Source organism: Eleutherodactylus coqui, chromosome 11 (genome assembly GCF_035609145.1).
Source record: "Eleutherodactylus coqui strain aEleCoq1 chromosome 11, aEleCoq1.hap1, whole genome shotgun sequence".
NCBI lineage: Eukaryota > Metazoa > Chordata > Amphibia > Anura > Eleutherodactylidae > Eleutherodactylus > Eleutherodactylus coqui.
The window spans coordinates 62,944,718-62,959,688 of NC_089847.1; the positions used below are offsets into that span (position 1 = coordinate 62,944,718).

General features: G+C 43.0%; 1 protein-coding gene across 4 annotated transcripts in view; it reads left to right on the forward strand.

Annotated features, from left to right (window-relative positions):
• NECAB2 (N-terminal EF-hand calcium binding protein 2) overlaps positions 1 to 14,971 on the forward strand; it is a 257,914-nt gene that overhangs the window by 105,837 nt on the left and 137,106 nt on the right. For all 4 annotated transcript variants that reach the window (XM_066582214.1, XM_066582210.1, XM_066582213.1 and 1 more), the window contains exon 3: positions 7,429 to 7,537. In XM_066582214.1, coding sequence (XP_066438311.1) covers positions 7,429 to 7,537 — 109 coding nt within the window. The remainder of the gene's footprint in view (positions 1 to 7,428; positions 7,538 to 14,971) is intronic.

Sequence of the window (14,971 nt, forward strand, 5' to 3'; positions counted from 1 at the left end):
GGTACCTGGCTTAGGGTGCATTTAGACGCGACGAATGTCGGACAAATGATGCCCGCCAGTCGTCCCTGTGTGTCCTCTCTCCCGTGCTCCTGCACGGGATCTAGAAGCGCTGGTTTGCTCGCAGGAGTGCGGGGCAGCTGCAGGAGATTTCTCTCGACTTACTCCCTCTCCATTAACTTAACATAGCGGCTGTTCAGTACTGCATTAATGATGGACGATGAGCTAATCACTCATCGTTCAGTGTAAATAGCGTCCGTTCAGTATGTGAAGTCAATGGAGAGGTATGTGGGAGCGCGATGAGAGAACTCTCCCCCAGCCTCCCCGCTGAGAGCTAACGATACTAGCTCACGTGCTGCAGCAAGGGAGCTAGTATGTGCTATCATTGAACCACTTGACACGGATGGGAGATTGGAATGCATGACAAAAGTGTAGTTAGCCACTTCTACACAAATGCATTGCATATAGAAAATAAATGTCTGCACATACAACAAATAAATGAATTAAGTGTAAAGGTGCACAATAAGCGATGGCTGCAAGAAAGCCCTGAGCCTTGAGCCATGTTCAAACCTGAATTTTCAGGTTTTCAATAGTCAAAAGTAAGGCCGCCTGCACACGGGCGGAAATCCCGCGGCGGGATTTCCGCCACTTAAAGCCTGCATAGGAGTGCATTACAATACGCATTCCTATGCAGACGGCCGCGGCAAACAAACCAACCATGTCCTATTTCTGTGCGGGGCTCGCATGCGCATGCGCCGTCAGCCGGCACATGAAAGAGCCGGGGCCGCCGGGCGCGGATGAGTACGCGCTCCTCCCTGCAGGCGCTCGGGTCGGGTCCCGCGGCGAGAATTCTCACCGCCGGATCCGACCCGCCCGTCTGCAGGCGGCCTATATGGAGCCTAATTAAAGAAACTCTTTATAGCCATGAAATGAAGACTTGTTTATATTGCATTCATTGACGTAAACAAGCAATTCACACTTTAAACACTCTCTTTTTTATACATTCCAGTAAGTCTAAAACGACCCATAACAGATTAATTTATAATACAGCCATGCCCTGACCTTTCCTACTAGATTAAACGCTGCTTTGTGTATCCAATTAAACGGAACAGGGACGCTCTTTCTATGTACATTGGTAATTACGCTCTGCGGGGCTCCCAATCTTCAAGGAGATTCCTAAATGAGATCCCTAAATTATTGACGATGAACAAGTGACAGCGTGTGTTTTCTCTGCCACTGAGGAGGGCGTTTCGATCGCTCTTCTTAATGCCACAGATTCATTTTTTGCTTTACAAAATGGCTAAAAGGATGCTCCAAGATTTTCTATCACAGCTGAAAACAGGTAGGAGTTTTCTATATCCCCTTTAAACCTATATACGATTCATAGAAGAAGAGTCTTATTGTTTGGAGAAAGTGTTTTTTGTTTTTTTTATAGAACTTTTTATGATCAAGTACAGAGAAGGTTTTATGGACTATTTTTTTCTTTATCTATATGCTTCTTTAAATGATAACTGTTAACTTAGGGCCACATCTTATAATGGTCAAAGGTTAGTGTTTCACCCACTTGGTTGTGTTGACTTGCCTCCTTGACTGTAAGAAAGTTTTGTGGAGTTTATGTTCTGCTACCAATGATAATGCAGGGGACTTTTAGTCAGAGCTTCAGGGGCGATGGTCCGGCTGGAGGTGTAATCTGTTTTGTATGTCCTGGGGTGGGGAAAACATAAAGGTGGGTGTATTGCAGAATACTGGTTCCCATTACAAACACTGCCTATTTCTACATGTAATGCAAAACTGGTTGGAGCGTTAAACTTAAGTAATTTTTTTATGTTTTGCGCATATTCAGTAGATATTGGGGATTATTTGCTTTAAAAAATGTGGCAGTTTTCTGGTGCAGACTATAACATAACCTTGTGTTGTCAACATTACATAGAAAATTGTCAAACATGCTTTGCACCACATTTACTATATGTTTTAGACACTTCTGGGTGAAGACATGAAATAACTGTGCCTATAAAATCAATGATGACCTGTGCCTGGGAATACATTGTGCTTAAAAATATTGTCTTCACAAATTGTACTCTTATTCATAGTTTATCAACTGAAAGTCTACTGCAAGACACAGTTGGGGAGGAATTTGGGAAATTATCTGGGAGGGTATAATTTTTCAATAATATCAAAATATCCATCAATATTTATCTGATATGAGTCAAATCTATAGGCATGTAGGAGGAACCTGGGCTCAACGAAATTTGTCAGATCCAACTGTTTTGTCTTTTACATGAAGTGAAGAATTACAAATTTTTGATTGCTCACCAGGAGAATTGCAGAATTTACAATTAAACAGCGATGAATTTCAGTTTAGGACTACGTAAAATACATAAAATAAGTTTTGCATCGAACATTTTTGCCAATTGTAGCAAAATTTCTCTGCATTTATTTACAAGGACCACAAAAGATAAATTCTGAGTTCAGGTAGATCAGCTGGATGAGACAGGGCACATGCTGTAAAGTAGGGGATTGTGTACATATAAGGACATCTAATGGCTTTCCATTACATGGCAGATTTTCTTTAACCCTTTTAAAAGAGTTGTACCAAAATGCACTACCCAGAGGCGTAACTTGAAGCTGCTGGGTCCCAGTGCAAAATCTGGAACTGGGCCCCCAACTATAAAGCTTCATTGATAGTATTGGTTTGCAATATGGGGAAGAGAGACTTTATGGGCCCCCTAGGGCTCCTGGGCCCAAGTGCGACTGCACCCTCTGCACCTCTTATAGTTAAGCCCCTGGCACTACCCCTTACAGAATGAGGAGCTTGGGGGAAGCGTCTGATTGCAGTGGGCATTCTTGGTGACCCTGACAAGCTGACGACTTTGTCAAGGGAAACCTTGGCCATCTATATGTTTCCCCCTTCTGTCTCTCCGGCATAGGATCTGTAGTATTATGAGATGGCGATTCACATGAATGACTGTCCTGTAATACCAGGATGGCAGAAGGTTCACTAGAACAAGAGCAACTCTTGCTAAATGTGTCTTCTTTTTGGGTCCGACAGGGGGAAGTCCCGAGTGAGGGACCACAATCTATGATGATCATATGCCCTAATAGCCAGGAGCACAATCCCTCTAACAACTGCCCATTGCTATTTGACAAGTCCCAATGTATTTGGTTGCTTGTTTACAGCTCCTAAAATCTAGTAAGAGCAGGAGAAGATTGAAGTGGGGCATTACTGCTTCTATTTTCTCTTTGGAAGTCTTCATAACACTTAAGTGCTGTGTAATGAATAGAGTCAGAAGCAGTGTTGCTTACTTTGAAACCAGTGATCGCGTGATTGTTGGGTGATCTCCCATCATGGCATAGCTTATGAGTCTTAGCAGCATCATATTTGTTGTGACAGCCTCTAGTGTCATAACAGATGGCTGTTTCCCCTATAAATGGGGCTCCTATGGATGCTTAAGTTAGGCTGCGGTCACACAGGTCGTAAATCCCGTGGAAATCTTGCAGAATGACCACAGCGGTACCGCACAGAAATGCCGCACGATTTCTACTTTAAAACTAGCGCCATCCAGCATGGATTTTGAAGCTGCTTCGCCGCCTGCATTCCGCTGCGGCTGCTTCTCCCCATAGAGGAGAGATGGCTGCAGCGGAGACGGCGATAAAATTGACATACCGCGGCTTTGAATTACGCGTGGCATGTCCGTTTCATTGCAGCTTGGCCGCAACGGTTTCTCCGCAGCGTGTGGACGAGATTTTTGCAATTCTGTTCTACTTTGCTGTTTTATCCTGGGATTAAAATTGCAACCGGAATTACAGTGCAGAAAGTCCGCACGAAAATTCCACGGCAATTCCTCCCCGTGTGAACCCAGCCTTACAGTGGAAAACTGTAAAATAAAAAAAAAGAATTATAAATACAAAAGTAAAAAAAATATAAAATACAAATAAAGGTTAAAAAAGCAGACCAAGCCATCACCATAGTCTTCCTGTTCAACCAAGACTATGCATATTATGTATCAAAATGACTAGCAAAATAGGAAAGCCATTTTATTTCAGTATTTTATGTTTTTTTTCTATTCCTATGCCTATGTGTCGCAAAAAAACAAAACACTGCAAAAAGTTATGGTCATTAAACGTGCAAAACTGCTAAAAAGTAGTCGTTAAGACGTTCTAATCGCAATATATGATGTATAATAAAACAAATGCAGGTGTCTTCTTTTTGTCTTTGCAAATCTTTTTATTAATATCAACATAAAATCAGTACATTGTACAGCTAAGTGACCGTCATGAAGTGCAAATTAGTGATAAAGCATAAATGCGACACTCAGGGCATGCATCAGAAAATTGCCATTCAATAGAAGTAGAGACAAACGTACAAAAGCTTGAAGTTTGAAAGGAATTTTTGGGGTTTTTTTAATGAGAGCCAGCAAATAGACATGCAGCGTTCTGAGGCAGGCACACCTTTTCATTTAACTCAAAACGTTTTGAGGCAAACGTGCCTTTTCTTCATTCTCGCTGGAGACACACTAGCGTATAATGAATATAATAACAACAGTGGTGTCAGTAGAAAAATGAAAACAATAATTTAAAGACGAGTCCAAAAGGGTAAAGTAAGGAATTGAAACTGAAAAAAATGAAATAAAATAAAATTCTGTTTGAAAACGCGTACAATTATTTATATCAGACTAAAATTGCATTGTAGTGATAAAAATTCTTCTAATACTAAACAAAATATATGCATAAGAACACATAAAATCATTCCCATCAATTCAGTCTAAAATAGTTCAATCAAAGAATAAAGTTAATATAAATATACTTAAAAATGTCATAAATTTCAATCAAAGAGAAAAAAGTAAAAATATATTATAATACAATAATAATTAGTTTTGTTTTTGACTTTTCATTTATATATTTTTACACTCAACTCTTCTCCACACCGAAGGTTGCGGATTCAATCCCTGTGTGGTTCAGGTAGCCGGTTCAAGGTTGACTCAGACTTCCATCCTTCCGAGGTCAGTAAAATGAGTACTCAGCTTGCTGGGGGTGGAAAAGATGACTGCGGAAGGCAATGGCAAACCGCCCCGCAAAAACAGTCTGCCAAGAAAACGTCACCATGTGATATCACCCTAGGAGTCAGTCATGAATGGATGCTTGCACAAGGGGGCTTTACCTTTACCTTCTCCACACCTAATCTGTTACCATGCGGCGGTTGCTGGTCCTCCTGGGGCGGCGGATTGTGGGGTCCTGCAGTCGGGACGCGTCCCCCGGCTTGTTGTTCGGCTGTCGGGGGCGCGGGTGCCTGGCCTGCGTGGTGCTGGTGGCGCACGGCGCTAGGCGCGCACGCACCTGTGAGTGCAGCTGCCGTGCACGAGCTCCCTTTTATTATTTTCTGTTTGCAGTTGGCTGTCTCCCTCTGTTCCTGGGCAGAGGCTTTGTTTAAAGGTCAGGTAGAGACTTGCAATCATTGCCAGTTATTGGTTTCCCTCAGTGTGCTAGCTAGTCTGCCTCTGTTAGTCTCCTGCTTCTGTCAGCTTGTCTGCTATACCTCGCTATTTTTCCATCTGCCTCAGTTCTTCTTAGTATTGTTTGTGTTGGTTATTTACATCTGCCTTTTCTGTCAGTATTCCACCCTTTCCATCCAGGTACGCCAGCGTCCCTTTTTCGGTCCCTAGTTAGAGTAGGGACCGCCGCCCAGTTAGCCAGGAGTGGAGGCAAGCAAGCAGGGACAGGGGTTGTGGATGAAATCTAGGGCACCTGGTCTGGCGTATCACGGGTAGTATGCCGTAACAGGATCCTCATCAGAGTAGCTCCACCTCCTTCCTTTTTCTACCACTGTATCTATCCCATTCAATAGAAGTACAATGAGCTGAAAAGTTTTACAATACAGCTAGCAAGAAAATAGCTAGTTAAAAATGCAGGTACTTTTCAGGGCTCTCTCCTACAAGCGTTTACCGTGTGGGGAGCACACAACAGTGCGCTATGCATTGCCGACCATTCCCCATACACTACCTTGGCATGTGTGTGCTTGTAATACGCGCCAAGATTGTCCATGCTGCATTTTTTTTGCGCATGCATTTTGTGCGCTGTGTGTGAGAGGCAAGAAATGTAAAGTTTGTTACTGTGCATTTTACACAGTGCATAATACACAGTAAAAAAACACTTGTGTGAGAGCGCTCCATGGCTAACTTCACACTGGCAAGCACGATATCGGGCCGTGAATCCCACCCCCATATCGCTCTCCCCACTATGTGAATTCCCTGAGGATATGAGACGTTTTGATGTCAAAACAGCCTTGCATCACTTTGGGAAAGAAACAATTATCCGCCGTGGCTGACAGCGTCTGTTTTCAATAGAAGACCTCACATCATGTGCACATGGCACGTAGTGTGATACTGCCGCCGGAATGTAGTGGACATACGCAAAATCTATATTTCTGTGACAGTGGACATACATTTCCTATGTAGTGGACAGGGGACCTGTAATAGACAGTTTTACGTATACTATCTTTATCTTCTATATACCTATGACAGTTTTACGCATACTATACATTTCTTACCCTTTATAAAGCTATAACAGTATTTTTCCATCTTGTGTTTGCTTACACACATATATTTGTGTGTTTTGTTATCTAGGTCTTGCTAGACTTTCAAAAGGAGTACATCATTAGCATAATTTATTTTACTCATTCATGTAACACATACATATTCCACAGCCCTGTACTTAGATTGCCATCACTTATATTGGACCCTGTCACCACGGGGCTCACAATCTGTATTTGGCTGTTACCACCGTATGTTTTTGGAAGGAAATCCACACAAACACTGAGAACATACAAACCCCATGCAGATGTTGCCCCAGATTTGGACCTAGGACCCCAACACTACAGGGCAGTAGTGCTAACCACTAGACGCTGCTGATAAAGAAGAATTTAGACAAATTTACCAGTGTATTCACCAATGTAATAGAAATCTATTGGGAAACACTGTGAGCCTTGCTGGACAGTGTAAGTGTAGTACAGGTAGTAGACATAACAATGATGGAAATTATGCATGGGTCAGCACTCGGAGTAATTGGCAAACCAGCCTGATTGCAATAATACATTTTTTTTAAGTTTTTATCTTTCTGTCCTTAGCAATCTGATGAGTCATGAATGATAATTCACTTTATTAAACTCGTTGATCATAGAATTTAAGTAGATCAATTATGAACCAATCTGCTCTTATCATCCCAATTAACTTTGAAGCTCAAGGGTCACTTGTTTTATTTTAACTTATGAAATACACTAATAAAAACTTGTCAAATGGTTGTTTTTTATATGCCATAATTGCCATAAGATCTGTTTCCATCTTAAAGGATAATTGTGAGTTTAGCTGTATTTTAAAACCTGATTGAAGTAAGTGATCCCTCTTCTGGACATGTTCTTCACCGATGATTCTCTTCCAGATGATGGGAAGTTGTCTCTGGAGGAGTTCCAGGCCTTTTTCTCAGATGGGACCCTCAACGAGGAAGAACTTGAGAAGCTGTTTCACACCATCGACTCTGACAACACCAAGTAAGAGTGTGATGTTTTTCCCTCTGGTTAATAGAGCATATCCGTGTGTTTCTTCTGTCCTCACTCTTGTTCCCCAGTCCTGCTGTGTTTAGTAACATTCGAGCAACAGCTAAAGGTTGTTGGTCATTCAAAGGAAATATTACTATACTAAATATCAAGTATTGTAATAGGAAATCTATCCTTTGATCTGCAGGAAAATAAAAGGTCATTTGATGTTTTAATAGCACTGAATACTGCATATGATTTAGTAGACGGCTGATAATCTTAACTCCTTGAGGACACGGCCATTTTTTGTTTTGTCTTTGTTTTCTCTTCTCTACTTTCATTACGTGAATGTTAAATTTTTCTGCTGACTAAGGGCGCCCACCCACTGGCGGTTTTTTTTTCTTTGCGTTTTGCGTTTTTTCTCAAGAGCAATTAGAATTGAATGTACTCCTGTCCACTGGCGTTTTTTTTTGCGTTGCGTTGCGTTTTTTAACATAGGAACTGTCAGTTGCATATGCACCCATGAAAGTCAATGGAAATTAATGGAAAAGCCGCGAGAACGCGGCAAAAAACGCCGCGGAAAACGCGGCGTTTTTCACGCACGAAAATCGCTAACGCCAGTGGGTGGGCGCCCTAAAGGCCGCCTGCAGATGGCCGGGTCGGATCCGGCTGCGAGAATTCTCGCATCGGGACCCAACCCGAGTGCCTGCAGAGAGCAGTGCAGAACTCACCCGCTCCCGCAGCTCCGGCCCTTTCATTTGCCGGCGGTTGGGGAGTGACGTTTCTGTGCGGGGCTCTGAGAGCCCCGCACAGAATTAGAGCATGCCGCAGTTTGTTTTCTGCGCGAGATTTTGTGCAGACAAACCGCGGCCGTCTGCATAGGATTGCGTATTGTAATGCAATCCTATGCAGGCGTGTACAGGTGGAAATTCTGCGGGGAACCCAGCCACGGAATTTCTGCCCGTCTGCAGGCGGCCTTAACTATATGAGCTTTTTTTTGCAGGATTAGTTGTATTTTTCAATTGTACTATATAATTACAATGTACTTAAAAACCTTTTTTAAAAATTTCTAAGGGAACTGAAATGGAAAAAACGCAATTGCGCCATTTAGGGTGGGAGGGTATTGTTCTTTTTTTGGCATAGCACTGCAGCAAACATGATATAACTTTATTTCGTGGGCTTGTACAATTACAACAATTCCAAATATATCTAGTTTGTTTTATACTACTTAAAAATTTTTAAAAATTACCTCCTGTCAGCATATTCTGTTCACTATAGTTTTTTTAATTTTTTCTTCGATGCATCTGTGTTAACAATTGTGTTTTGTGGGATGACCTGAGGTTTCTATTGGTACTATTGGGGTATATATGACTTTTTGATCGCTTTAAATTACATTTTTTCTTGAAAACCGGATGGCCAGAAAAAGCGCAATTCTAGAGTTGTGTATTTATTTCTGATGGCTTTCACTATGCAGTAAAAATATTATTTTAATAAATCAGACTTCTATGTTACTGTGTGGTATGTTTTATGGATAAGACGATACAAATATGTATTTTCCATTATAAATATAGGTAATGTATTTTTTTTTAAGCCCTTAAAGGCATGTGGTGCAGATTTTAAACCTTTACATAGCATGTCAATTTATGCTGAGTGTTTTCAGTATGGATTCTACCTCTTTAAATGCAGGGGCGTAAATCTGCATCAAAATCCACGTCTGTCAGTGTGGATTTTCCGCTGCAGAAAATCCCCTACATTGGAACATACCCTTAAGGCTCTTTCTCACAAGGGACCTACGTGCGCCCAAATTCAGCTCGTCAAAGAAACACGGCTAACTGCGCACGAAGTGCATGAATGGATGATTTTTGTTTGCACAAGTCCCGAGCTTAATTAGAACTAAAATCACCCATTCACAGCATTGCTGTTCGGGAGCTCGGGGACGAGAGAGCAAGAGATCGCAGCAGCATCCCTGAAGTCCCAAACAGCAAGTTTTAAATATCCCGCTGTTAGCTGCTGTTGGTACCTACAGGGCTAGAAGGAATCCCCCATAGGAGGGAGCGAAAGCGCGGGGCTAGAGGAGACTCCCTGAGGGAATTCTCCATAGTAGAGAGAATGGGGGAATCCCTCAGAAAGTTCCCTCTAGCCCCGCCCCCTCTTTCCTTGCTATGATGGATTCCCTTGGAGAGTTCCTTTCAGCCCCTTGCTCTCTCTCCCCGCTAGCCTCGCCACTCTCTAGTCATGACCCCTCTCTCCTCCACTATGGTGGATCCCTTCAGGGAATCCCTCCAGTCCCACTCTCTCTTTCCACGCTGTGGGGGAATTCCCTGTTGGAGGGAGAGAAGGATTACCGTGCAGGAGGTAATTATACTGACTGTCCTCATGACTTTTAGCCCTTAAACTATCCATTAACGTCTGTGCCGCTATTGGGTACTTTAAGGGCTAAAAGGCATAATGACAGCCAAAGTAATTACATCCTGCAGGGCAACCCTTCTCTCCCCACTACAGGGAATCCCTCATTTTCCCTCTGCCGGCTGGGTTGCATAGTCTCCCATATGAGTCTATAGAAACTCCTGCGCCCAATGGTCCAAAGCTGGGTCAGGTCATTTCTGTTCGCGCAGCAGAAGATTTGAGTTACTGAATGTCAGTCGCTGAGGTCCTTTTTTTTTTGTCGGAGCGCTTTTTGGGCGCAGCAAAAATTTCTCCATCAACATGTTTCCATAGGAAACAATTGGTTCTAATAGGTGCGATTTTTCTTTTGGCGCACTACATTGAGTCAAAAAGACACTTGTGTGAAAGAGCCCTTGGTATGTTGCTTTTGACCCTTCCCTTTCCAGAGTGCACAGCATAAACTTAGTTCACATTTTCTTTGGAAGCTCCATTGCAAGTCTCCCGCGCAGATCGGGCATGAAATCCCAGATGAAATAACATGGCATGCTGCACTACTTCATTCAGGAAAATTTCTCTCCACATGCTGGAAGTAAACAGACCACATTATAGCCAGTGCCACCGATGCGGCAGCATATAATGGAATTTGGCACTTCAAGTTTTCTGTTATTGAGCTCCGAGAATGGATCTGAACAGTGGGAAAAAAATGGTAGTGTGAACCCAGCCATAGAGGGAACACTGCTTGCAGATGAGAAAGTAGTAACTACAGGCCACCAAAAGGTGTGGAAAATACTGTGTTACTACGTTCTGTAGTCATGTACTACTCATCAGCGTCATTATGTACAGCACGTAATTGACCATCTCCAACCAATGGGACGCTTTCTATGTTTAGGTGTAAAATAATCTATTGGCTGGAGATTGCTAATTATGTGCATGAACTGTAAGAAAGAAAGAACGCAGACTCTTTTAATTACGGTGTCCCCCTTTTCCAACAAAAGATACTGGTCAATGTTCACTGGTAAAATGGGTGGATGGTTTTTGAATAATGGATTGACCTGCATAGTGTAGGAATTCTTCTTTGTTTGACCATTTTCATATGTTTCACATCTAAGCAGAAAGGCTTTAATGTCTGCTAGATCTGATAATAGAACATCATTAACTAGTCCCAAAATACACCAGCACCAAATTATTAAAGCGCGGCCAAATACATTCTTTGTCCAAAAACATCAATCACCTAGAAGGAATGGTCATTTCGCTGTTACATCAAATGCAACTATGCAAATGATTAGAGTTGTGGCTTGATTAGATGAATGGTTTTGTCACCTGGGGCCCTAAAAGTGGTTCCACCTTTGCCTATAAAAAGGCTCTTGGACGCTCCTTTTGTATAGTGGGTCTCTTTTTCCGCTTCTGTAGAGCTTGTTGACTACTAGATGCTTCTACAACGCAATCAAAAAGATTTTGCTCCGTTACCAGAGTTTGAGACGGGGGCACATTATTGTAGTGTGAGAAGCTGTATGGTCTTTTTGATGTATTGCCCACCACCTGTCTTTGATACCCACCATCACCTCCATTCGCAGTGGCATTGTGAGCAATGAAACTTGTCTGCTGTAGTGTTGAAGGATCGTCTTCACTGTAGAAGGATTGGGCACTGATGACGGTCATGTTCATGTATGGGACCACTGCCCCCATTGTTGGTGTGACGATCTGGGGGGGTCATCGAATATGACAGTCACCCCTAGTAGTGGTACAAGGGACAGTGACAGCTCAGCGATATGTTCAGGACATCCTGCAGCCACATGTAGGGCTTCCAAGAGGCATTTTCCAGCAGGATAATGCTCGGCCGCACACAGCAAGAGTAACACAGGAATGTCTCCACAACATTACCACATGTCCGTGGCCTGCCCAGTCACCAGATTTATTGCCAATAGAACATTTAGAGGGCCATCTGGGACACCAACTTTGCCAAGTTTGCACAATGTTGCTAGTTTGAGGCTCAGTTACAGCAAATGTGGACTAACATACGGCAGGATACCATCCGGAACCTATGTGCCTCCTTGCCCACCCACATCACAAGCTAGAGGTACTAGAGCCTCCTTTCAAGTGTTCAGTTTTCCGACTAAATTACCCTTTTGCTCTAATATTGTAAACACTTACTTATATCAATGTTACAATCACACATATAAAGTTTCATTTGATTTCGACAACTCCCTCTAGGGGCTTGATCTTTTTTTTTGACAAAAGTAGTTGTAGCATGTTGCTGATTTTCAGATCCACAGCAGCCTATGATGTTGCTGACAACATCCATTTTCCCTATGGATGCGAGGTGTTTTGTGTCAAAACCGCCTTGCATCACTTCGGGAAGGAGCAATCCTCCGGTGTGGTTGTCAGCCACGGCGGAAGATCGCTGAGTTTCTCCCATAGTTTTCAATAGGAGACCTTGCATTGTGTGTACCTAGCATGTGGTGCAATGCTGCCACTGGCCTCATTGAAAACAATGGGCTGTGTGAGGCGAGAGCACGCACAAAGATAGGAAATGGGGTTCATATTTGTGCAAGATTTTTGCGTCTCGTAACGTACAAATCCTGCGCGATTTTCTCGCTCGCGTGAAGGTGGCCTAAGTGTTTCTTCCATCCTTGCTAGTGCTAGACCCTCTCTTTAGGTTCTTGTATGCTTCAGTGTGCCAACAGCAATGGGGATGCCACAGGATACATCACCAGTAATAGTTTGGGAGGGGGTCTGCCATACAGGATCATGTGCTTGTGCATGGAGTTAATTTCTGCAGCTCTGTTCTCAATGCAGCATTCAGACTTGGTATTGCAGGCTGAGCTCCCACTCATTTAATGCCTGTAATACCAAGCCTTGCAGTGAGAATAAAGCTGTCTGCTTCTTCCAGTGCACAAGCACCCCGGCCCAGTGAACAGCTGATATGGTAGCGATCCCTGGCAACAGACCCCCACCAATTTTCTATTCATGACTTATCCTGAGGATAGCACATCATTAGTTCATAACCTCTTTACCTTTTGCACCAGAACCCACAAACCTTTAGCTATGCCTCTGAATCAGTGCTAAATACACATGGAGATGGGGCTGAGTTTTCAGTACACATAACTTGTCACTTTTCAGACCTGCTCTTTTTTTATAATCGCAGCAGAATTAGGCAATTTTAGTGTAATTATCATCTCAGCAAAACTGCACAATTTATTTTTTGCAGAAAACCGCACTAAAATTAACATAAGCTACAGGAAGGTTCAGGAGAGAGATGGGAAGGAGGATGAAGCTACAGGATCTGCAGGGTCTAGTTGGATCTGTAGAGGGCGCTGACTAGTGGGCAGGATTTCTCTCCTGCAGCTGCTGCTTTCATACTACCTGTACAGCATCTTCATGAGACACTTCACCCTGATGTAGTGTGGGGGTCCCACTTGGTTTGGGGCCCATTGTTAATGAGACCACTGCGACTGTAATAGCTATACTATTGCACCAATGTAACAGAACTCTCCTGCATACAGGTGGATTTTTGCTGAGGAATCTGCAGCGGGCATCCGCACCGCGGATCCGAAGCCAGTACTGTTCATAGCATGCTATGGGAAATTGATTCTTCCTGCACACTATCAGAAATTAATTGTGGGTTTTGCTCGCCGAGAAAAAAATCGCAGCGTGCTCCATTTTTGCACGGATTCTATGCGGACGGCTTCCCTTAAAGTCAAGGGAAGCCATCCGACCTTCTGCATGGCCTAGCGATAGCGCAGGAAAAAAATAAACATAAAAAAAAAATCTGCACTGCGCATGTCTGACTTCTATACAGTCCTTTATAAATCCGTCATATGGTGCCCCAACACAGTCAAACCTCTAGTTTTGTTGTCTTCTAGTTTCGCTGGTTTCCAGTTTTGCCGATTTTCAGAACCCAGTAGGCAGATTACTAGACCGGGATTGTTTCACTTCACATTTTGGGCTGCCTTTACTTTTTCGACAGCTTTATACAAGCAATGGTTATTGCTAGTAACCTAATAGCAGCACCTGCTCCTATCATGTTTACCCAAAAATTAGACCCTGTCTTACATTCTTTTTTGCCCCAAAAGAGGCACTAGGTCTTATTTTCAGGGAATGTCTTATTTTACTTACCTACCTAGTAGGTGCAGTCCAGGTCCCTCATGCCACTCTCCAGAGGTCTATGGTGTTCTCATAGTCCTAGCTGCTTGTACAACATCACTTCCTGGTTACAGGATTCATGAATCCCGCCTACAGGAATCAATGGCTGTGATTGGCTAAGCAGCGGTCAAAGAACCAATCAGTTCAGCATTCAATGAACCAATGCAATGGCTGTGCTTGGTTCATCGAGCGTAGCATTGATTGGCTGAGCGGTGGTCGAAGAACCAATCACAGACAACGTTTCCTGAGAGTGGAATTTGTGAATCCTGTAACCAGGAAGTGATGTTATGCAAGTGGCTAGGACTGCGAGAACAGTGCGGACACGGCGCGGCGTGAGGGAGCCTGCTAGGTAATGTATTCCATTTTTATGTAGTGTGGCTAGGGCTTATTTTCAAGGTACGGCTTATATTTCAGCACCTCTGCCGAAAATCCTGAATAGTCAGGGTAGGGCTTATTTTGGGGGAAACACAATAGTATTGATACAGACTGGGCCACTGCTTTTTGTGGCAACAGTATAATCTGTCATACAACGGATCTATAAAACACCTGACAAAGTCCATTGAAGATTCTGCATTTATGATGTTATATATGGTACTGTCTGTGAGCTGGCGGTCCTCTGTCTTTCTTATCTAGATGCTAATCTCTTAGACATCATATTGTTTCTGTTTCTGCCGCTAATTTGTATGAAGGTATAAAGAGGGCTTCTTATTGGATAATTAACAGATCTGATGGAAAACAATTGTGGCGTGCTCCATCAGGTTCAGATGTATGCACTTGTCTCCCGTAGCTCATGTGGGACCGGATACAACACCGAAGAGCCTCTGCGCGTTCAGATTCTCACTCTATACTTGTCTCCGTTTTACTGACAGCTTTTATGAAGGAAAACAAATCTTTCTAAAAATATTCCTTTGATTTATTGTC